Source organism: Cebus imitator, unplaced genomic scaffold (genome assembly GCF_001604975.1).
Source record: "Cebus imitator isolate Cc_AM_T3 unplaced genomic scaffold, Cebus_imitator-1.0 Scaffold152, whole genome shotgun sequence".
NCBI lineage: Eukaryota > Metazoa > Chordata > Mammalia > Primates > Cebidae > Cebus > Cebus imitator.
The window spans coordinates 452,204-476,635 of record NW_016107467.1 but is presented as its reverse complement, the minus strand read 5'-3'; the positions used below and the strand labels follow the sequence as shown (position 1 = coordinate 476,635).

The 24,432-nt window shown below is 42.2% G+C and overlaps 2 protein-coding genes and 1 long non-coding RNA gene across 6 annotated transcripts in view; 2 read left to right on the top strand and 1 right to left on the bottom strand.

Annotated features, from left to right (window-relative positions):
* The first annotated feature begins 419 nt into the window (after positions 1-419).
* LOC108314397 lies at positions 420-6,231 on the top strand. The gene is made up of 4 exons (XR_005202576.1): positions 420-549; positions 4,624-4,668; positions 5,100-5,154; positions 5,523-6,231. It is a non-coding gene; the product is annotated as an uncharacterized LOC108314397 (long non-coding RNA).
* A 4,809-nt stretch (positions 6,232-11,040) lies between these two features.
* GPR27 (G protein-coupled receptor 27) lies at positions 11,041-13,832 on the bottom strand. The gene has a single exon (XM_017543301.2). It carries the CDS (start codon positions 13,491-13,493, stop codon positions 12,357-12,359), a length of 1,137 nt encoding a protein of 378 aa, XP_017398790.1. The 5' UTR covers positions 13,494-13,832; the 3' UTR covers positions 11,041-12,356.
* EIF4E3 (eukaryotic translation initiation factor 4E family member 3) overlaps positions 12,761-24,432 on the top strand; it is a 73,060-nt gene continuing 61,388 nt past the window's right edge. The window contains exons 1-2 of one of the 4 annotated variants that reach the window (XM_017543302.2): positions 13,971-14,090; positions 14,467-14,626. The gene's annotated coding sequence lies outside the window, so the exon portion shown is untranslated. Of the gene's footprint in view, positions 12,891-13,153; positions 13,323-13,970; positions 14,091-14,466; positions 14,627-24,432 lie in introns of those variants that run through there. The other 3 variants (XM_037743762.1, XM_017543304.2, XM_037743760.1) reach the window with 3 other exon arrangements.

Sequence of the window (24,432 nt, the reverse complement as noted above, 5' to 3'; positions counted from 1 at the left end):
GTTGTTTAGTTCGTGTTCAAGAAACATTCCTCTGTGAGTTTGCTGAAGAAAATTCAACTTCAACAAGTGGAATTGTGAGTAAAGAAACAGGCACTTTGGCGATTTTGTTGTTTGTTTTCATATACTGTCCATGACTTTGAAGGCTATGTTGACGAGGTGCAGTGGCTCACACCTGTAATCCCAGCACTTTGGGAGGCCAAGGTGGGAGGATCGTTTGAGCTCAGGAGTTTGAGACCAGCCTGGGCAACATGGAGAAACCTCATTTCTAAAAGAAAAGAAAAATTAGCTGGGCACATTGGCATGCACCATTAGTCCCAGCTACCCAGGAGGCTGAGGTGGGAGGGTCACCGAAGCCTGGGAGGTCAAGGCTGCAGTGAGCTGTGATATTGTATTACTGCACTCCAGCCTGGGTGGACAGAGCAAGACCCTGTATCAAAAAAAAAAAAAAAAAGAAAGAAAGAAAGAAAGAAAAAAGCTATGATATTTTTTCCAGTTCCTAGGATCGACTCACACACATGCTGGGACTTCATATACCAGAATTTCCACAAGGTAAGGCAAGATGAAAATTTACATCAAAAAAACTAAGTCCATAGTCTACTTTGAAAGTACCATGAATGAATTTCCTTCATTCTAAGGTAGAAAGAAATCTTATGCCAGAAGATGATGCCCAAACTCTACTGGACCTTCAGATTTCTTTGCAAACATTGACTTTCATGAAAACTATCATTTCTGACTCTTTTGCCTTTTATCAAAAGCAACATTTTTTTAAACAATAAAAAAGTTTATGCCAAAACTATTTCCTATAAACCGTCCTAGCTCACTGAGGACCTTCATTCTTCTCAGTATTTCAATGTAGTTCTTTTGTTAGAGCCCTTTACAAAGTCAGTCCAGTGATAGATCAAACACATAACCCAATTTTCCTCTTTATTGGTTTCAATATTAGAAATCTCATCCCACCCTTTTCTAGCTTCGTTTTTAGAAGGTCAAAGCTGGGGGCCATTTTAATTTTAAAAACTGGACATTTTTGGTATTCACTAAGAGTCCCTGTGAAATTCACTGGCAACCTTTTATGGTGTTTCCATCTTCATGTTTCCATGTCGTTCTGATAACATCCTCAAAATTAATATTTCATCCTCTGATGTCTTCCCCAAAGTTGTTAATTCTTAGTACTCCCTTTTGTGTTGAAGAGAACTGTTTCTTCCAGCATTTTCACAAATTTTAATTGACAAAAACTGTATTTATGGTATACACATGATGTTTTGAAATATGGATACTTTGTAGAATGCTAAATTGAGCTAATTAATGTATGGACTACCTCGCACGTCATTTTTTTGTGATGAGAACAGTTAACATCCCTCTTAGTGATTTTCAAGTATACAGTATTAACTATAGTCACTGTGTTGTATGATGGATCTTCATTCCAGGATTTTTAAATTTTTTATTTCAAAGATGACGGTCTTTAACAACATGATCTTTAAATAAACTTTATTATCACACACACACACACACACATACACACAATACACATATATGCATATATTTTAAGGGCACTTTCAGAGTACACATTTCCCAAAATTAGAGGCGCAATGGTGATTCTGTTCTTCAAGCACCATCCCCATTTTTTCCATCACCCACCACTCTCAAAAATTCTGATTTCATTTTTATACGATGAGGCCTAAGTGTTGGGATTTTTTTTAAGCTCCCTGATTTAATTGTAAGGTGCATCCATAGTTGAGAGCCACTGAGAATCAACAGAGGACTGTACTCCTATAGAAAGGTTACTGGTACCCAGTGACACTATTTGCTGAGATACCTTTCCAGGTGAATTAGAAATGAGAATAGTAGCTGAGAGTCTTTGATTTTCTTGCCACCCTCAAAAGTTCCTGTGGTCCTCAGCCCTCCCTTTCATTCTAGAGGGAAACACACAAAGGGGTCCCACTGGAGAATTTCCAGCAGCAGTTACCTAGCCCATTTGAAGAATTCATGTGAAATTCCCTAGAATTAGATTAGGGAAGCAGACTCCAGTCCAATCTGGCTGGCCTCACAGCTCCCTGGGTTTCATGAGTTCTCATATCCTCTAGTGTACCCTCCTGGGTGACCCAGCTTCTGAACTCCCCAACAGGCACTCTCCTCTCCCAGCCCCTTCCCCGTACATCTCAGGATTTCATTCTGTTTTAACTGGGTCCATAAATCATCTAAGTGCTTTAGAAAGCCCAATATTGCACCACACTGAATAAATCAGACTGGTAAGCATTTCAATAAAATACATATTTGTCACAAAAGATTAAAAGCAAAAAAGTAGAAAATTGTGTTATAGGCAACATGATTGCTGGCAACAAAATGCAAAGGCTAATGCATATTACGTGCATTCTGAGGATGCATTCTTATGCCCCTGTAGGGATTCCCTCATCATAAAGCCTGGAACACCGACTCATGCAGCTTTGCCAGCTGGGTAAAACGATGGCCTCCATGGAGTGACAACCGTGGTGAATAGTTCCAGGCACTCTCACTTTACTCCAGACCCGAGTTTCTCAATCTCAACACTAGTGCACTAGTGACTTTCTGGGCAATTTTTTTTTTTTTTTTTTTTTTGAGACAGAGTCTTGCTCTGTCATCCAGGCTGGAGGGAAGTGGCATGATCTCTGCTCACTACAACCTCTGCCTCCCGAGTTCAAGCGGTTCTCCTGCGTCGGCCTCCTGAGTAGCTGGGATTACAGAAGTGCACAACCATGCCTGGCTAATTTTTGCGTTTTAGTAGAGATAGTGTTTCACCATATCGGCCGTGGCTGGTCTTGAACTCCTGGCCTCAAGGGATCTGCCCACCTCAGCCTCCCAAAGTGCTGGAATTACAAGTGTCAGCCGCTGCTCCTGGCCCTGGGTCACATAATTTATTATTGTGGAGGAATCTCCTGTGCATTGCACGATGTTTAGCAGCATCCCTGGCCTCTAGTTCCCAGTAACACTCCCTAGGTTTTGACAACCGAAAATGTCTCTAGACATTTCCAGGTGTCCTCTGCAGGTTGCAGGTGGGGATAAATTATGCCCCTTTGAAAACTGCTGCTTTAGTGTAAAGCTATTTTGTGTCTTCTTGGCTTCATTTAATAATAATATGTTTTTATTGCAGTATAGAAAGTTGGAAAGATGGTATTTAAAAAGTTAAACCTCCAAATCTGACATTGCAAAATCAGTATCCTAAAAAAACAAACAAAATATTTTTGTTTTCAAAATAGGGGGCTGGGGATACTGGTGGCTCACACCTGTAATCTCAGCACTTTGGGAGACTGATCACTTGAGGCCAGGAGTTCAAGAACAGCTTGGCCAACATGGCAAAACAGGTAGCTGGCACATGCCTGTAATACCAGCTACTCAGAAGGCTTAGGCACAAGAATTGCTTGAACTCAGGAGGTGGAGGTTGCCTTGAGCCAAGATCAAGCCACTGCACTCCAGCTTGGGTGACAGAGCAAGAGCAAGACTCTGTCTCAAAAGAAAAAAAAATAGTAGTGGAATGGCAAACATTGGATATAGTTTACATATTCAATAAAAAAAAAGTTATCTGTCAGATCTATAGTTTATTGTGTTTCAAGGAAGACATTTTTATAGTCACTCTTAAAAATAAAGTTTAAGATGAAGGGCTCAGATAAATTCCATCATAGACAAATTAGATGAATGATACTGCATCTTTTTTTCTTTTCTTTTCTTTTCCTTCTTTCTTTTTTTTTTTAGGAACTGGGTCTCACTGTCACCCAGGCTGGCCTTGGACTCCTGAAGTTCAAGTGATCCTCCTACCTTGGCCTCCCAAAGTGCTGGGATTACAGGTGTGAGCCACCACACTCAGCCAACTTCACATCCTTAGAGTACACTTCTAACACATTTCCACATTGTTTAAATTTTAGTATTCTTGATTAAAATGTGATATAACTTATGAAAAATGTTTTTTTTCACAAATGTAAAAGCTTTGCAAGCACAATTGGGGAAAATTGTGCTTTATTAAGTTAAACAGTTGACTAACTGCTGAGAGGTTCTCAAATAGAGTTTCCCTCCAAACAAGATTGAGGCTGGCAGGAGTGCATTTGGTTCATTCTTAAGCAAATCAACAAAAACTTTGTATTATTGAAATTTTTTCTTTTTGCCATTTATTTATTTTATTGTATTTTAGGTTTTGGGGTACATGTGAAGAACATGCAAAATTGTTGCATAGGTACACACATGGCAGTGTGATTTGCTGCCTTCCTCCCCATCACCTGGCATTTCTCCCCTTGCTATCTCTCCCCAGCTCCCCACCCCCCACCGTCCCTCCCCTATTTCCCCCCAACTGACCCCAGTGTGTAGTGCTCCCCTCCCTGTGTCCATGTGTTCTCATTGTTCAACACCCACCTATGAATGAGAACATGCGGTGTTTCATCTTCTGCTCTTCTGTCAGTTTGCTGAGAATGATGGTTTCCAGGTTCATCCATTTTAAACATAAAGGAAAGGAAGTGTAAAGAAGTCTCGTATGTCCATCATCCAGTGTCTCATCAGCATTTATCATCTAGATGCCAAGCTTCTTCTACCTCTACCTCCCCACCTACCTCCACCCCTTCTGTATTGTGTTGAAGCAAACCTGTTTTGTTCTTTCTTGACAAGGTCCACTGGTCACTGTTTCATTTGGAAAAGACAGCGGGCTCTAAGGTAATCTCACTGTTCAATCTGTGCTCCTAAATATTTGCTCTTGAGATATATTTTTGAAATCCAAAGTAGGAGTTTGAAATGGAGGAGCAAAATATTTCAGGCTCAAAATGTGTATGTGGGTGAACGTTTGCTCCTGTATAGAAATTTAAAAGAAAATATTTTGTGGCTCAAAATGTAAGAGACTTAGAGAAAAGTATGTGTCTAGCTGTGGTGCTGTGATTGGTTTATAGTAGTGGAATGGTGTCTGAAATTATTAGTCCTTTGGACAGCAAATGTGAGTATTCTATATTAATTTTTTTGAATGTGGTTAGAAGAGAAAAAATTTCTACATGGAAAATATTAATAAGATTGGTAGACTCTTACTTGTCTTCTACAGTTCATTCATTCTCACCTTTATTCATTACTTCTCGTGTTCTCTCTTTCTGTTTTAGCAGGGTACATGACCATCCATCTAGAGACTGGAGACTGCATTTACCAGCTGCCCAGGTGTGGCCATGTGACATAAATTCTTAGTGATGAAATGTGAACAGAAATGATCTGCCTCTCTTACTTAAAAGAAAATTCCACTTCCTCTCTAATGAGGAGTTGCAATAATGAATCTGTCTGCTTTGCAGAGAGTGAAGGCAATTGGGGAAAATGGTAGAGCTGACCCACCAATGTGGGTCCGTGGATAATCTCCACCAGTCACCCCATATCAGGGAGGAACCATCATGCCACTGTGTGGCTTTGTTGAAGCACTCCCACCTCTACCCTAACCAATAGGTGGAATCATTCTCTTCAAAAGTGCATCATGGTGTTATAGTTTATACTTCATTTCACTATGTTTTAAACATTGTTTTTGTGTTCTTGTTCAGTGGCTGCAATGTAGAGCGTGGGATCAGTCACCACACCCACCCTCCCAAAACTGCTTTGGATGTTGAGACTGATGACAGGAGGATGTGACAACACTTATTACTCACATAATGGAATGTTCTGGTAAGAGCAAGCACAGGTTGGCCCAGATGGCAATGGCAAGGCACTGAGGTTGATTTTCAGTTTGATTGTGACCAGGAAGCAGAGCCAGGCTGCGAGTTCTTACCAGGGTTGGCTAGCTCCTGTGTAGAGCAAAGACATAATGAGAGAAAGAGAAAGAGAATGATGGGGTTTGAGAGCTGTCAGTGTTCCAATGTCAAAACTGAGTTTTACACTTAACTATAGTCCTGGTGTCTTCATGAGAACCTGCTAATCAGATAAAGAAAGAATTTTCAAATGGTTAAACTTACTTAAAAATTTTGGTCATGAGAGCTCCATATTCCAAACCCTAAGAAATTATGTAAATCCATCTTCTTGCAACCACTATTTTAAACTCTGAAAGCTGTCACCTGCCCATGGATTAAGACGTTTTAGAGACAGGGAAAGTCACTGAGGCCCATTACAACTGTAAATTTTCTTATGGTGTTGAAATGAATTTTAATCTGGCCAAAAGATAACCAGAAAAAAAAAAAAAAGACCAAACTTTAAATGACAAACTTAAGAGTGAACAAAGCTGCTTTTCAAACTAGCAAAAGCAAAGTAATGTAAAATTAACAGAAAACTAATCATGTCTTTATATAATTGTGTTTCTTTCAATAGAAGCAAATCATTAAATGTATATCCAAAACTATTAAATTCTAATATATTTATAAAACTTATGAAGTAACTTACAAATTAAAAAAAAAATCCTTTGTGAGACCACGTGTCACTATACTCATAAAGGATTAGAACAATTATGCAAATTAAGTTCTAGAAATAGCTCTGGGTATCCCATAATTCCTCAAGACAGATATGCAAATTAAACTGATTGTGACTGTGGGTTAAAAGAATTACACACTGTACATTTACACTCCTTTTGTCACTTTGCAGAATGAGTTCCTGTGACAGGCTTTTTCATATCTCTTCTCTGTCTTTCACTTCTATGTAGCACTTTGCCATGCACATTGGTCAATATTCTGGAAATATATGGGGAATTTATAAGGAATAAAAGGGAAAAATAAGTCTGTTAAATGAAAAGACAAGAAAAAGTTTCATCTCATGCATTTTAAGCTTAATGATTCCTATAGAATTTTTTAATAGGACATATATTAGATGGCATTGAAATGTAAATACTTTTTCAAAGCCTTTCAAAATCACAGCACATCTACACCTTCAAGAAAATGAAACCATTTACTGTTCCCTCCAGGTTCAAACCAAAAAACAACGTATGTGGCCTGGCACAGTGGTTCATGCCTGTAATCCCAGCATTTTGGGAGGCTGAGGCAGGTGGATCACGAGGTCAAGAGATCAAGACCATCCTGGCCTACATGGTGAAACCCCATCTCTACTAAAAATACAAAAATTGGCTGGGCATGGTGGCACGCACCTGTAGTCCCAGCTACTCGGGAGGCTAAAGCAGGAGAATTGCTTGAACCCGGGAGGTGGAGGTTGCAGTGAGCTGAGATCGCACCATTGCCTCTAGCCTGGGCAACAGAGCAACATTCCGTCTCAAAAAAAAGAAAAAAGAATGTATGCTTCTTGGATATCATTTTCTGGCAGAAAATAAGATTTCCATCCCAGAAAGCTATGCAGATTGGCATAGTTCAGATAATATACATTTTTCAGGGAAATGTTTAAATATACACTTTTCCAACAGTTTACATGCTTTCCACCTAGATTGGTCTGGCCACTTAAAACTTAATTTATAAATGACTAAATTATTTCTACTAGAAGCCAAGTAGTGATAGCTTTAATTTATCTGTCTCCTAAATGTAACTGAGAAATACAAATATTACATTTATGCCTTGACGTTGCAGCTTAAAATGTTTTTGCATGATTTCTCTGTGTAATTTGAAATGACTTCAAAACTTCAGACTTTCAGATATTAAGTTCGAGCTGTTTATTTATCTCAAATGCTTCAACTAGGATACAGAGTTGGTTGGGTACCTACTGAGCCTTTTCCCTGCCCTTTTTTTCCCTTAATGAAAGCAGGAAATACCCTTCTCTGTGGTATAAACCTGCCATTTCCCCTTCTCCTCCTTTTGGAGGGTGTTGAAGTGGCACTTTTCAGGTCTACCTGTTTAATTTCTATTCAGTTCTGACATTTCTGGTCAATGGTGTCTTTCCTGGCTCTCTTCACAGCATGGTTTTATGTAAAAAACCTCCTCCACTAAAAAGACCACATTCCTTACCAGCACTTGACTATTTGGATAGAATTGGAAGAAAAACCTTTGAAGAGGGAATTATGCGGTTTTATTTTGCTTAGAGAAATGCATTTTGGAAAATGGATTCCAGAGTGCAGAGAGTGCAGAAGGAGTCAGAAAGAAATGTAAGAACCCAGGAGGAGAGAGAGATGGAACCTGGACAATTTCTGTTTCAGTCTTCGGGGTTTCTTTTTCCCTCCTTTCCAAACAATCGATGATGATGCCTGATCTCTTCAGTATTCCCGAGCTCTTTATCTAGATCCCTCTTTTGGCATCTACCCCATGTTCTGCCTTGCTTTGTGGTTTTGGGTACATTTGCCAAGTTTTCCCAATTAGCCTGCTAACTTTTTTTTTTTTTTTGAGATGGAATCTCGAGCTGTCCCCCAGGCCAGAGTACAGTGGTGTGATCTTAGCTTACTGCAACCTCCACCTCCTGGGCTTAATTGATCCTCCCACGTCAGCCTCCTGAGTCGCTGAAACTACAGGCATGCATCACCACGCCTGGCTAATTTTTGTATTTCTAGTAGAGACGGGGCTTTGGCATGCTGGCCAGGTTGGTCTCAAACTTCTGGCCTCAGGCGATCTGCCTGCCTTGACCTCCCAAAGTGTTGGGATTACAGGCATGAGCCACCACGCCTACTATCTCTTTAGTAAGAGTGCTGCCCCTTCCGTATCCCTGTGTCCTTCTGTACTGCTCAACACAGAAATTGGCTTCTGAGTCAGCCCCAGGACCTGGGGCCCTTTCCCCTGTTAAGGAGCAAGGCATTTTAGAATGTAGAGGGCTAACAGTGAGACCAACGATTTAGGAGAAATAATTGTGCCATTTTATTTCTTAAGAAATAAGAAGGAGAGAAGGAAGGAAGGGAAAAGAGAAACGGAACAGTAGAAACCAATATGACATTTGGTAAGGCTGAGTAGTGGACACAGAGATTATCATTATTGTTACTGATTTATTACATGTTTCCCTGCTTTGCTTAAGATATTTCATTAAAAAAATGAATATGTCACACCTGTAATCCCAGCACTTTGGGAGGCCAAGGCACATGAACCACTTGAGGCCAAGAGTTGGAGACCAGCCTGGCCAACATGGCAAAACCCTGTCTCTGCTAAAAATACAAAAATTAGTTGGGCATGGTGGCAGGTGCCTGTAATCCTAGCTACTTGGGAGGCTGAGCTGTAATCCTACTTGAACATGAAGAGAGGTTGCATTGAGCTGAGATCATGCCACTGCCCTCCAGCCTGGGTGACAGAGCAAGACTCTGTCTAAAAAAAAAAAAAAAATGTCAGGTGTACATTTAAACAGATACATAGACATATCGTCCTTCTACAAAACTATTTGATATCAAAAGTCCTAAAAATGCTTGTTTTTACCCAATAATTCCATGCTAGAACATACAAAGATGTATGTACAAGAAGCCTGTTTTCTATTGCTTCAAGTATAGTGACAACTCCGTGGGCAGGTGAGGAAGCTCCGCTAAATTGATTTCCCAAATAATTAAAGTAAGCAATTTTAATCTTCCCTAAATACTTGGGACCTGTGCTGGTACGATAAGTGGAGTACTCTGGACACAACTAACCTTCTTTTGGATAATTTTTTATTAATGTAATTAATAATCAAAGCACATGTTAATAGATTCAGCGATCCTAAAAGCTATTTGGGGTGGCCTTTTGTACCTCTTCACCTTCTCCTAGATAGCTTGTTTCTCTGCCTCTTTTGGTTCTTGTTTTCTTTACAGTTGGCTGTTATTTCTTGCTACTTACTGTCACCTGAACTGTCACTAGAAATTGTGCTTTCCCTCATCTAATCAGAACTTTAAAACATAAAAACAGAAAACCCAGGTAGCCAAGTTTGAACACACCATATCTGAAGTAAATCATATCTGAATGAAGTCCTGGAGGTCTGTCTCCAACCACCTGAGGAACTTGTTGAAATGCTTTTCCCCAGGACTCAACACATCCTCCTAAGACTCTGGATCATGCAAACACTTAAGGTACTTTGTATGAATGTTAGAATATGAGAACTCTAGTTTATGCATTCTCATATGAAAAAATATCCCTTGAATTCAAGGCATAGCCAACGAGTCATCTCTGGTGCAGCTGAGCTGCTGCCCAAAGCTAGAGTGGCTCAGGAGTCAGACTTGATGGGTTGGTTCCTGTGCCATGCCAGGTGTGAAAATACACAGAAACTTGGTGATCTCTGTTTGGGGGGACTTGAGACAGGGCCTCAAGAACTCTGCTATCCAGGCTAGGGTGCAGTGGCACAGTCATGAGTCACTGCAACCTCTACCTCAGCCTCCCCAATAGCTGTGACCACAGGTGCACGTTACCACACTCAGCTAATTTCCTGTAGAGACGAGGTCTGGCTAGGTTGCTCAGGCTGGCCGCAAACTCTTGGCTTCAAGCAATCCTCCTGCCCAGCCTCCCAAAGTTTACACTTGAGCCATCACAGTCTGGTCCAACCTCTTATTTTTTTAACTGACATCACCTGGGCAGATGGAGGGTTACATGAGAGATGTACTTCCCAGGCTCCTCTGTCTTTGGGTTGGCTGAGGTGTCTGATCAGTGGCCTTTGGATGATTGAAGCCAACCTGGACCCATAATGTGGGGAGAAATAGGGTAACTGTCTCATATGAGACTGTCTTCATAGACTGATTAATTTCCACAACAAAATCAAATCATATAGCCTATTTACCAGAGATCAATTAAATTGACCATACTCTCTTTTCATAACTTATCCCCACTGGACTGAACATTTAATAGTTTATATTACACTCAACTAACTTTCAAAATACCTACCACCTCCATTTTTACCTAGTACTTTTATCAAAAATGATTGTTGTACTCGAGTTTGAAATGTTTATTTAAAAGCTTTTTTTATGTCATTTAATGAAGTCATTAAAATGTTCTGTCACGCAAATAAATAAAAGTTTTAAAGCAGTATATGTCTACTGCTTCTTCCCTTTAAAGACTCACAGACTTTTATCTTGCATTTTAAATTAAGCCGCCACATGTCTTGGATATGCAGAGGGTGAAACTATGAAATCTATAACTAAATAACATGTGCTAAAAGGATCACAGAACATGTTATCCTTAGATAACATACTTAGAGGCATGTAACATACTTAAGACGCATGTACCACTCCAGCCTCAAACAACACCACCACAACAAAACCACCACTCCAGAATGAAAATACTGGTATATTTGTATAATGCAAAGAGAAATACAGATATAAATCCTCAAAACGGAAAGTACATTAATAAAAATGTAGCATTATAAGCAAAAAATATTATATAGTACTTGCAGAATTTAGTCTTTCAGTTTAACATGATAATGTCTAACAAAGAAATATTACTTAAATTATAGTTCTCATTATTAATTTAAAACGACCATCAGTAGAACAGCACAGCTTAACCTAGCAAACAGTTTAAGGAAATGCTTTGTTTCCTAGAAAGAGGGTATCATTATATTCCATTTGTTTATACCATGAACAACAGAAGAACAATTTTCAAAGTGGAAAATAGTTTCATAAGACAGAATAAAACTGGGCTTCTCAAAGCACAAGCCATTTCCATAAAATTAATTTTTTATTGGCAAAAAATACTTAAACAATTTTGATGTAGTACTCGGCTTCTCAGAGCCTTCCCAATCCTCGAATCACAATCTGTACATACAAACACATGCAATACTGTATTTGTCTCCACACCATTACTAACCAGAACACTTTACTCTTTTAAAACTTACAACTTGACAGAAATGTTTCCATTCAAGATTGGTATAATACAGAGAGCAGCTGTCACTGACATGGTTTTTAGCAGTAGAAAGTAAACCGGGAACCAAATCTTACTCGTTACTTACTGCTTTAAAAAAAAAATGACTGCCTTGCTACTGACCTCCATCTCTGCTCTTTAAGTTCAATATCCATGCTGACACTTTGAAACCACCGGCGCAGCACAAGGACCCCGCAGCCGGCAATTCAGAGGGCATTTCAGACAACTTTCCCCCCACTTTCTCCTGCTTCCAACAGAAGATCCTCAAGAAATCTAACTTGTGAAGAAGTCCCCCTAGGTTCCTTCTACTTCACTGCAAAATGTAATGCCACTTGAGGTTGTCAAAAATAGCTTCTGTAGAAAACTGGCCATGGTCTTTAGGAAACGTTGCATGAAGAAAATTAGTTTAGCCTTTATAGAAAAAGAAAAAAAGTAACCACGCATGGAATAAAAGACGCCAGTACCGGTACAAAAAGACTGCAGGGCCTACTGTCAGGAAGAAAGTCGAGTTAGGAGGACGAACGTGCGCAGCTGGAGCGGGCTGAGCATCCTACTCCTCACCCACCCCACCCCCAAAGGAGTCAGTACAATCCGAGTGTCTGTCCACTTCGAGTCATTTTGAAGGCAGCTTAGAAAATTAAACAGGGGCCAGAAGGGAAAGAAACGACGTCACCGTCCAAGCCAAAGGGGAAGGCTGGGTTGGGGGTCTACGTGGCGGGGCCTCCCTCATAAACCAATGCCTTTCAGGTCGCAGGGATGGGTCGCCTGGGTGGTCCGGGGGCTCTGGCAGCAGGGGAACTGGGCCCTGAAGCAGTCCCTCAGCTCCCTGTTGAAGAGGAAGCACACGACGGGGTTGATGCCGGCCTGCGCGAAGGTCAGCCACACGGAGGCCGTCAGGTAGGCCTGGGGGACGGCGCCGGGCCGCACCAGGACCCGCAGGTAGCTGGCCACGACGTAGGGCCCCCAGAGAAGCAGGAAGAGCAGCGTGACGGCGTAGAACATCTTGCACAGCCTCTTCTCGGTCTTGAATTCTTCCAGCACGAGGAGGCGGCGCGCGCCGCGGCCCGGCCCCGCGGGCCGGATGCCCACAAGCGCGGGCGGCGTGGGCCCGCGGCCGAAGCCCGCCGTCCAGTTGGCGGCCGCCTGGCCGGTGGCGCCTGGGCCGTGGAAGGTCCAGTCGTGGCTGACGGCGGGCACCAGGCGCGCGGGCCGCATCTTGCGGCGGTCGTGGATGAAAAAGAGCAGGCGGAGGTAGACGAGGTGCGTGGCGCCCACCACCACGGCCAGCAGCAGCAGGAAGCCCAACGCGCCGGGGGCGCCGTCGGGCCGCTGCTCCAGGGCACACGGCGCGTCCTCGTCGTCGCCTCCGCCGCCATCCAGCACCGGCGGGAAGGCCGCAGCCAGCGCCAGCGCCCAGGCGGCGCACACCAGCATGGCGGCGCACGGCCAGCCGGCCAGGCGCTCGGCGTAGAAGCGGTGGTGCGCGATGGCCAGGTAGCGGGTGACGCCCACGCCCAGCAGCAGGAAGGCGGCGTGGAAGCAGAAGAGCGCGGCCAGGAAGGCGAGCAGCTTGCAGCCCAGCGCGCCCGGCGGCGCCCCCGCCGCGGCCGCCGCACGCCGCGCCGCCAGCATGACGGCCGGGAGGCAGGCGAGCGCGCGCAGCCCGTCCGCCAGGCACAGGTCGAGCAGCAGGTAGTACGGGGCGCGGTGCAGGCTGCGCTCCCGCACGATCAGCAGTGCGAAAAGCACGTTGCCCGCCAAGCTCACGCACAGCAGCAGGCTGAGCGTGGCCAGCTTGAGGCCCAGGGCTGCCGCCTCGCCGCCGCTGCCGCCGCCGCTGCTCGGCTCGCTGGAGTTCGCCATCGCGGCCTCCCCAGGCCGTGCGCTCCGCCCCGGGGCCGTCCCCCGCCTCGCCGCTCCCGCAGGCCGTCCGGCCCCGCGCTCCGCCGCTGCGCCGGCCCTGGGCGAGCTCCTGGTCCTGCGGGGCTCAGCCCGCGCCCGGCCGGCCCCTCCTGGGCTCCCCGAGCCGCCGCTGAGCCGCTGCCGCCATCTCAGGAATGGTGTGCGCAGGAGGAGGCGGCCACTCCCTGCGCCCTGGGCGCCGCGGGCTTCACTGCGGACAGGGCCGCGCCGCCGCCCGCAGCCCCCCGCATCCTCCTCCGTCTCCTCCTCCTTCTCTGCTGCCGCCGCCGCCGCGCCTCTTGGCTCTGCCCCCCGCTGGGCCCGCCGCTGCCGCCGCAGCCGCTGCCGCCGCCGCCGCCGCCGCCGCCGCGGAGCCCCCTCCCCTCTGCCGGAGCGCGCAGCGCGGCCGCCGCCGCCGCCAGCCCCGCCGAGGCATCCCGCACCGCCCGGGCCCGGCTGGGCTGGGGGCGCCGCCGCGGCAGCCGCGGGGTCGGGAGGCAGCCGGGAGGGAGACAGGGCCCAGGACGCAAGGTGGCGACAAGTCGCGTTTGGCCCCAGGTAACGGGGGTCCGGCGGCGGCGCCCGCGCTGAGGTCACGGTGGCCATGCGCGGGGGAGGTAGCCTGGGCTGGCAGGGTCGGGAGGCCTCAGAGGGGACAGGAATATCTGGAATGAGCCTTCTGTCTGAAAGCTAGGAGTAATTTACGGTGGTAATAGTCATCATAATCCTAAAACCGCTGATACTCAGGTGCTCACTGTTGTGGGCAGCAGTGTGCTGGGGGTGCAAGCATTTTGTCCCTCAACAGTAATCATGAAGTTGGCTCCATCCTTAGCCCCGCTTTATAACTCAGGAAGCAGAGGCTTGGAGGTCAAGGGAGTTGACAGCCGGGAAGTGGCGGAGCTGGGATTCGAATTTCGCTTGGTCTGATTTCCAGGGCTGGACTCAGCGACTCTGCAGCATCCCCTGCTCGCTAACTCATCAGTGATCCCAGTGAAGGACCTATATCAGGGAGAAGAGAAATTCAGCATTTCATCTTTAAGTGACTTGGAAGGTGAACCCTATGCTACCTTCCTCCCAGGATATCTATTTTCTGGGTAAGCCTGAAAGGACAGCCTCTGTTCTGATTCTTCGACACACTACATTTGTCTAGCAGGACTTTGCGCTTGCTGGCCCCTCTGCCTGGACCAGCCCCACAACAGGCTCCCTCTCCTCAGGGCCTCCTTCTGACCAGTCTGTCTTACTCTACATCCCTGCCCTCTATTCATTTCCTTCTTGGCACTTATAATTTGTCATTATATACTTTCATTTCCTTTTTAAAATCTTGCTCTTCTCATTTGTCTCTAAGCTCTTTGAAGGCAAGGGATCATGCCTGGTTTTTGGTACCACTGTATCCCCAGTGGCTAGCATGGTAAAGCCAGAATTAAACAATGCATTGTTTCTCATGCACACTCATATTTTTTTCTTCTGTGCAGAAAATTAGTTATTGCCTACCGATTGATTAAATGCAAGGCAGGCACCTTGATGGGCATTTTCAGGATAGTGCAAGATCATAGAGGGCCTTGATGATCAGGCTAAGGAGTCTAAACTTTAGTCTACAGGCAGTCGGGAGCCCTTGAAAGCTTTTGAGAAGGCGGTGACGTGACTAGGTGGGTTCCAGGAACATTATTCTGGCAGCAGCATTTAGGAGGGATGACAGAGCAGAGCCAGGAAACCTAGTCCAGAGCCTCAAACTTTACTATGTGCAGAAATCACTGGTGACCCTGTTAAAATGAAGATTCTGATTCAGTAAATCTGGAATGGGGCCAGAGAGTCTGCATTTCTAACAAGCTCCTGGGTGAGACTAATGCTGTTGGTCTGCTGACCTTACTTTGAATAGTAAGGCCCTTGGGGACAGTTTGGATATATATATATTTTTTTAAATCTAGGTGATTTTTTCAAGAAAATCAGCTACTTAGCACCCGTCTTGGGACTCTTAAGCGGCCAGCAGCAAGTGGCTGACCAGGCACATCTGCAAATGTATGTTGATAGAAAATAGATTTTGGAGGATGTATGGGTTAGGAATTGCAGTTTGATTTAGTAGCAAAAACATGTACATGAGTTTATTTTCCTCATGAAAAAAGAAGTCTGGAGGTCAGCAGTTGCTGACATTGATTTATTGACTCAAGGACTGAATCTCTGAAAGCCTTTTAGCCCTTCCCTCATGATCACAGTAGGCTGCCAGCACCCCAATCATTGCTTCTTCATTCCAGGCAGAAAGAAGAAAAGGGAAAGAGCAGAAATATTCCGGCCACCTAAGTAGGCCCCCTCTGAAGAAGAGCTTTCTAGAAGCCCTATATTATAACCAAACACTTAAACATATCATTGGCTATCACTTGAGAGTGAGCACTTGAATAAGGGAGGGTGAGAAATGGTTTCTTTATTTCTTTGTTTAAAGTTAGACCCACAGCAGTAGAGAATTTGATCTGGCTTTGCTGGGGACCTTAGCACTTGGGCTGCCTCTGCCCAGAGGAGGGAATGCCTTCTTAATAACCCAAACAAATTCACCAACTCTGCTTACTTTGTGGTGACACTAATGGCAGCCCCTTTTTACCGAGCACTTGCTATGTGCCAAGCATTGTGCTAAATTCTTGACATGTATTATTTAAGGTAATCATTGTAATGGCCAGATGTGGTACATACTCTTACTGTCTTCATTTTGCAGAGGAGGCGCAGAGTGTTAATGTATTCAGGCTTTCACCACTTACACTTACTTTACACTTACTTCCAAGTAAGTGTAAGAGCTGGAAGTCTGACTTTATTTATTTAGAGACAGGGTCTCACTCTGTCACCGAGGCTGGAGTCAGTGGCAACATCACGGCTCACTGCAGCCTCAACCTCCCAGGCTCAGGTAATCCTCCTACCTTAGCCTCCTCAGTAGCTGGGACCACAGGCTTATACCAGCACGCCCAGCTAATTTTTAAAAAATTATATGTAGAGATGGGGTCTCCTTATGTTGCCCAGGCTGGTCTAGAACTCCTGGGCTCAAGTGATCCTTCCACCTCGGCCTCCCAAAGTGCTGGGAGCACAGGCATGAGCCACCATGCCCAGCTGAGGAAATGTGTTTAGAGTCCATCCTCATGATCTCCACAAACACTTCCTCTTCATTATAACTGTGAAGAAAGCTTTTGTGTTTATAAAAGCAGTAAACTAACGTACACAAACTACTGATGCTCCTGTGCACAGAATTGTAACCCCTTCCAAGAGGGAAAGGATTTTTCAAAACCATCTAATCCTAACACTTGAATTTTACAAACAGAGAAACTCATGAATAGCTGTGTAGGAGGGGGAATCCAGGTCCTCTCACTCCTAGGTTACTACCTTCCACTTAGTTAAAATCTTCATATTTTTGTTCTAATGACCACATGATGTTGGACAAGTCATTTAACCTCGGAATCTCAAATGTGTCCGTTTATGAAATGGGACATTGGACCAAATGATTTCTGAGGGTCCTGGGCTCTGAATGAGTTTAGGTTTGCGGAAACGGAAGTTAAGTGATTGTCTCCCAAATGGGGAGAGATTTATTCTTCAAAAAAGGACACGAAAGAAGAGACATTATTAGTTCCTTATAATTTAAATTTTTCTGTTTTCTGTTTCTGTCTACGGCTCAAAATGCTGCTCTTTGGGACTTGAGATTTGCTTTAGTCATTTTCCCAGGCTCAAATAGCAGAAGCAGCAGCAGAAAATATGTAAATCATGGCTGTCTCACAGCCTTGATATGCCTACTTCTTTCATTATCACATTTGTTCAGTAGATTAATACTTAAGGAAAAACTATTAACATTTCATTGGCCAGGATCAGCGTATTTTACTGTTTCTAGGAAGCTGCAGGCAAGAATTTTAAATATTTTCTTAGGCACCAAATTGCATGCCCTCATCTCAAAGCAAAAGAGCTCTATGAGATTTTTTCCTATAAGAAAAAATTTCATTATGCTTATGTAACCAAATTATTCCTTCTGCACATAGAAGAGAAATGTGGGTTATTTCTCATCCCCCACTCCCCAAATCAGTTATGTCACTTCTTTGATGTACATATAGATGATGTGAATGGTACTAAAAATCCTCACTGTTCAGAGGAGCTTTGGCAGATACAGTCAAGGTCATGGGTTCTGTCATCATGAGGCCCAGCCTGGCCAATGTCTCCAGTTTAACCTCAGGTTTCTAGCCAGTCACCTGCCAGTAGGTACATTAAACATCAAGTTAGAGAAAGTTGGTTTGAATTAACTCCATCCCAACTCTTAGAAAAAATGAGCCAAAGTCTAGGCCCAGTGAATGTTGGACTATCAAAGGGCAGCCCTCAGGTTGATCTCTCCACTGGATAAAGTCATAACTTTGACAATGAAAATGGGCTTTGCAGTGAGGTCCACTCTGGTTCGTGTACATGTTCCACCAATGACTACTTGTGCATTGACAGCAGTTGTACATGAACCAGAGTGGACCTAACTGCAAAGAGCCTAGACTTTGGCTCATTGGGCAAGTCTCTTGCCTACCCTGAACATCTGTGTATCAAAAACTCATTGTGGGGAAGATTCAATTAAATGAGATTCATTTAGAAAGAGTGTAGCACAAGGTATGCACACAGGTAGTGTGCAATAAATGGTAACTACACTTACGCATATTTGTTCTTACCTGACTATATAAATGTCTCAGCTAACCATGGTTTAGTTGACTTTTATATTTCCCACCTCATGGTAACCTAGCAGGATGCCCTGTACACAGTAGGTTCTCAATATGTGTGTGTGGCAAGTATGAGTGTCAGTCCATATAATCAAGAGTACAAGAAGTGCAGCTGCTTCCTAGAAACCTCATTTCTGATTCTGTGTTACCATTTTGTCTTGCTGGTGAGGGAAGAAGGTAGCCGTAGCGCATCTTGGGTTTCATCATGGGTCCTTGCTTTCTCGGGATGCACTGTAATTTCAGGCAAAGTGCCTAAATTGCCTCGTATGTGGTCCTTCCGGTTAGTGCGTGCATGTGTGGGGGGTATCCCTTCTGATGTTTCATCAGTTGTTGCCATATTGTTCCTCTTGTTCCAAGCCATTGTGGTTTGGTGACTCTTAAAGGCTGCCTTGTGCCAGACTTGTGGTGAGAGAATCTAGGCTGAGGATGCATTTGATATTAGATGCATCCACAGCCATTTTTCTCAGCAGTATGTCTGAGAAACTGGGTGTAGCTCCCCTCTCTCTCAGTACCCTCTTCTTTACTTCTCTTCCTCCTAACTGCATCTCCAGGGATTCCCTATATGCTCTGGAAGAAGGTGAAAACCCAGTTCTTCCTTGTTCTTCTGGACAATGTAATTACAGTCATCCCTTAGTATAAACAGGGAACCTGTGCCGGGCCTACCTGAATCCACCATTCTCAAGTCCCATAGCCCTGCAGAAGCCACATATATGAAAAGTGAGCTCTTCCTATATGCAGGTTTCACATCTCTCAAATACTATACTTTCCATCCTATTTTCATTGAAAGAAAATTCACATATAAACCAATTCATGCTGTTCAAACCCATGTTGTTCATGGGTCAACTGGAATCAATTTCCCTGGGAAGCTGTGGTCCCCAAATTCAGGTGTGTGGAAAAAAATAAAAGCCAGGAAGCCAACTTGCCATAAACATCTCCTAGGCAAGGAAGCCCAGAGCCTGCTGTCTGCTTGAATGTTGGGAAGGAAAGGGAAAAATAGAGGAAGAAAAATTATCACTGCATATCTCAAAATATTGTGCTTGCTGTCTGTATTTCTTGAATGAATAACTGAATATCTTTATGTGTATATGTATAACATATTGTCACACTTCATTTAAGCAAAATATGTTTAGTGAAAACTCTTTAACAGTTTTCCTTCTCCACATGCAAGAGAATGAATTTGTGCCCCGACCTAACACCATACATTTTTAAAAACTAGAAATGGCTGATAGACCTAAAAGTAAGTGCTAAAACTGTAACAACTCTTCAAAGAAAATATAGGAGTAAATTTTCATGATGTTAGGAAGTGATTTCTTGAATATGTTCCCAAAAGGAAGGTGACAAAAGAAAAAATATATAAATTAGATTTCATTAAAATTTTAAATTTGTGCTTCAGTGGACACCATCAAGAAAATGAAAGGCCCACCTACTGAATGGGAGAAAATGTTTTCAGGTAATGTGTCTAATGGGGGACTGTATCCAGAATATATAAAGAACTCATAACTCAAAAAAGACAACCCAATTTTAAAAATGGGCAAAGGGTTTATATAGGCATTTCTCTAAAAAGATAGATTAATGGTCAATAAGTACATGGAAAGATACTTTGCATCATCAATCAGTAGGACAATTCGTTTCAAACCATCTGAGATACCACTGCACATCTACTATGGTGGCTGTTATCAAAAATGTAGACGATAACAGATGTTGGTGATGACATAGAGGAATTGGAACCCTCAAATTATGCTGGTGGGGATGGAAAATGATAAAGCTCCTTTGGAAAAATCATTTGGCAGCTTCTCAAAAATTTAAACATAGAGTCAACTTATGGCCCAACCATTACATTCCTAGGCATTTACCTGAGAGAAATGAAAACCCATATACAAATGTTCATAATGGCATCATTCCTAATAACCAAAAGGAGAGAGCAACACGAGGGTTCATGAATGAATGGATGGATAAATGAAATGTCATCTATCCCTACAGTGGAATATTATTCATTCATAAAAACAAGTATTGGTACATGATGCTCCAACGTGAATGAACCTTGAAAACACCGTGCTTAATGAAAGAAGCCAAACACAAAGACCATGTATTGCACAAATCCATGTATATGAAATGCTGAGGACTGGCAAATCCGTAGCGATAGAAAGTTGATTGGTAGTTGCTAGGAGCTGGGGGCAAGGATTGGAGAGTGACTGCTAATGGGTCCAGAGTTTTTGGGGGCTTGGGGGGTGATGAAAATGTTCTAAAATTGGATAATAGTGATAGTTCCACAACTCTGTAGATGTCCTAAGAAAACAGAATTATTTAAACAATTCTTATGAAAGTGAGGTAACTTCTGTGGCCTTTGGAGGTGTCCTTATTAAAAGGTGGATACGAGCCTGGCAAGTAACATGGACTCCTGGTTACCACTTTCTGAGTAAATGCGATTCTTAAGGTATGATTTCTTGCGCTCTTCTTGAGGCTGGCCATAGAAATAAGTCATGCCTTGCCATATGATCAGGTGCACAAGGATTGCCCCTTTGGTGGGCCTTAGCATTTGCCTGCTTTGGGGCTTTGATGTTGAGGTAAATCTGGGAAGAAAGATTGAGAAAATTTTATTCAATCAATAGCTTTATATATCTAGCATAGCCACTAGAAAAACTATCATTTTTTAGATTCAAAAATGCACTAAGCTATTTTGCATACATGATCTGATTTAATCCTAAAAAACTCCATACCCCAGCTTTACAGATGAGGAGCCTTGAGTTTTAAAGCAGTTAACCATAGTCTGTGGTTGCACAGCACAAAGTACAAGAGCAAGGTAAAATTCCAGTCTGTCTGGACCAAAAGCCTGAATTCTTAATATGTACAGAGGGCTTTGTCGACTAATATGTAATTGAAGGAAAACCTACCAGGATGATATAAGTATTAAACTGGGGTTGTATCTACTAGTACAGAATCAAGAAAAACCGTTATGCTAACGGCATAGGTGGCAGTATTTTAACCACCTGAAAATAAACACTTTCAATATCGAAAAGAGACAAGGAGTCTACACTAACATGTTATCACTATTTAAAATACCATTATTAATATTTCTATAAGGGTTTTTTAAGCAAGTTATAGCAACCACTCCAAGAGAGAAAAAGGGCCTTTAAAAAAAATGTGGCCCCTCTATTTTGCATGGTATTTACTAGCTGTTTAAACTCCCTCTAGTGGTTAAGTCATGTTGTGATTCTAAATTTTGCATTGAAAGACTCAATGCAGCCACCAGGACTAGGGTGCTACTGGGAGTGCCGAAGATTACAGGATCAAACCTATTCCTTAAGCATTCTTTTCATGTGGATGGAGTAATGGTATAAATATTGTATATCAAGGCTACTATTGCTATATCCTTGCTTTCGTCTCTTTTCTCTCTTATTTCATCGAAAATCAAATCGTGCATTGATTATTGATACTTTCTACTCTAGAGAATTACAGTAAATGTACTTTCTAAGGTGGAGATGTTGGGGGTACATCCATATAAAATGTTCTGAACTATGGAGCAGGGGCCTGTAAGACACATCTTTAAGGATGTACCTACTGTTTCTTGAATTGGTAGTTTACCTATTATGCAACGACTTCCTTGTAATAAAATATGAAAGTGTAGCTCCTTTAAATGCCCACCCTCTAAATACATACACCTCATACCTCCCACACGCATAAATTCTTGTTATCCACCCCCCAGCACTAAGCTTTGCATTGCGTTTTGATATAAATGAGGTAGAGACTCTTTCATTTGCAGAATTATGACAGTTGTTGAAGAGAACATCTATAATAATAAACCTTAGAGATAAGGCCGACAGATTTTTATGATAAATCACATAAAAAGTACAACTTGGGTTTGTTTCTCCTTAGACTTCCATGTGAACTCACAGTGGTCTGATTTCCATATCTCAAACATTTTGGATAAACAGCTGCATTTTTCAGAAAACCTCCTGCTCCCTCCCTTCCTTCATTCTCTTACTTTATCTGGTCTGGACAGTTCCCTGCACAGCTGTGGCCCTGGCACTGCCTTCCAAAGCATGCTCTTCTCTTCCGCTATGAGACTTCCTATTTCCGGGAACAAACCACATCTTTCTCTTTCTTGTTTTATTCTTTTATTTTCAGGAGGTGTAATACATTAATGTAATACAATAATGTATTACATTAATGTAATACATTTCTCAGCTTCCTGAGAAAGTTGATTTGGAGGTAAATATTTTAAATTTTTTACATATCTGAAAATGTTCTTACTTTACCATCGTCATGCTTGATAGTTTGGCTGGGAATAGAATTCTACTCGGTTGGCAATTACGATAAATGATATTGAACATGTTTTTTCATGTGCTTATTTGCCATCCACCTATCTTCTTTGTTGATGAATCTGTTCAAACTTTTGCCCATATTTTTTCAATAAGTCATTTATTTTCTTATTACTGACTTTTGGGAGTTCCTTATGTATCCTGGAAAAACGGGTTTTTTTTCAGATATAAGATTTAGAAATCCTATTTTCCCCTGGTTTGTGGCTTGTCTTTTTATTCTTTTAATAGTATCTTCAAAAGAGCAGAGATTTCCATTTTGATGAAGTCCAGTTTATCAATTTGAATTATTTTATGAATAAAGCTTTTCAGTCATATCTGAGAAATCCTTGCCTACACCATGGTCATGAAAATTTTCTCCTATGTTTTCTTCTAGAATTTTTATGGTTTTAGGTTTTCAGTTAGTTTTATGTTCCATATTTAGTTGATATTGTAAATAGTGTGAGGTGGATTGAATTCCAATAGATTGAAATTAACTTTTTTAACATATACATATTCAACGGCTCCAGCACCCCTTGTTGAAAAATTTACTGCACCTTTGTCAAAATCAAATTGTTCATATATGTATGGGTCTCTTCCTGGACTCTTTTTTCTGTTGAATTTATATATTTGTCTATCTTGGTACCACACTGTATTCAGTATTGTGGCTTTATAATAAGCTTTAAAATGAGGGAACGTTATTCCTCCAAATTGTTCTTTTTCTAGTTGTATTGGCTGTTCTCACTCATTAGCATTTACTTACGTGTTTCACAGTCAAGTTATCTAATTCTACAATGAAGCCTACTGGGATATTAACTGGGGTTGTGTCTAGATCAATCTGAGGAGAAGTGACATCTTAATAATAACTGCATCTTCCTATATGCAAGAGACACAAACAAGGTGTATCTCTTCATTTTTAGCTCTTCTTTTATTTCTCTCAGCAGTCTTTTATGCTTCCCATTGTATAGTTCTTGTATATCTGGTGTCAGAATTATCTACCAACATTTTATATTTTTGATACTTTTTAAAATGATATTTAAAATTAATTGTTCATTTCTACCACATAAATAATATAATTGATTTTTGTATATTGACCTCATATTTTGAAATTTTGCTAAACTCACTATTTCAGTTTTGGGAGGTAAATTCCATCAGGTTTTCTACATAGTGTCTTGTCTGGAATAGGTAATGTTACCTTTTTCAGTCTGGATGCTTATTTATTTATTTATTTTTTCTTGCCTTGTTGCACTGGCTAGAACCTTTAAGACAATGTTAAATAGAAGTGACAAGAGGTGGCCTTATTGGTCTCTTCTCTCATATTAAAAGGAAAGCATTCAGTCTTTCACAATTAAGTGTGATGTTAGCTGTGGATTTTTATAGGTGCCTATAGATTACAAGTTCCCTTCCATTCCTACTTTGTTGAGAGGTGTTTGCTTGCTTGTTTTAAAATCAGCAATGCATGTTGGATTTTGACAGATGCTTTCCGTGCATCTATTGAGATAACCACACTGATTTACATTTTTAGTTTGTTAAGTGGTGAATTATTGGTTGGCTTTCACATATTAAGCCAACCTTGCATTCTTTAAATATGACTCATTCATGAACTACAATCCTTTTGGTATATTCTTCTTTTATACTTGTGAAAAAATTTTTTTGAATTTTTACATCTATATTCATGAGGGTTATTGATCTTCAGCTGCCTTCCTTTTTGCTTGTACTGACTTTGTCTAGTTTTTGCTTCAGGATGAAGCTGATCTAACAGAATGACTTGGAATGTATTCTCTCCTTTTCAATTGCTTTTTAAAAGCTGATGTAGAATTTTTTTCTTCAATGTTTGGTAGAATTCACTAGTAAAACTACTCGAGCATGGAATTTTTTGGGGGGAAAGGTTTT

Excerpts from the sequence above, each read along its gene's own strand:
- GPR27 (XM_017543301.2), bottom strand. The coding sequence starts at position 13,493 with ATGGCGAACTCCAGCGAGCCGAGCAGCGGCGGCGGCAGCGGCGGCGAG.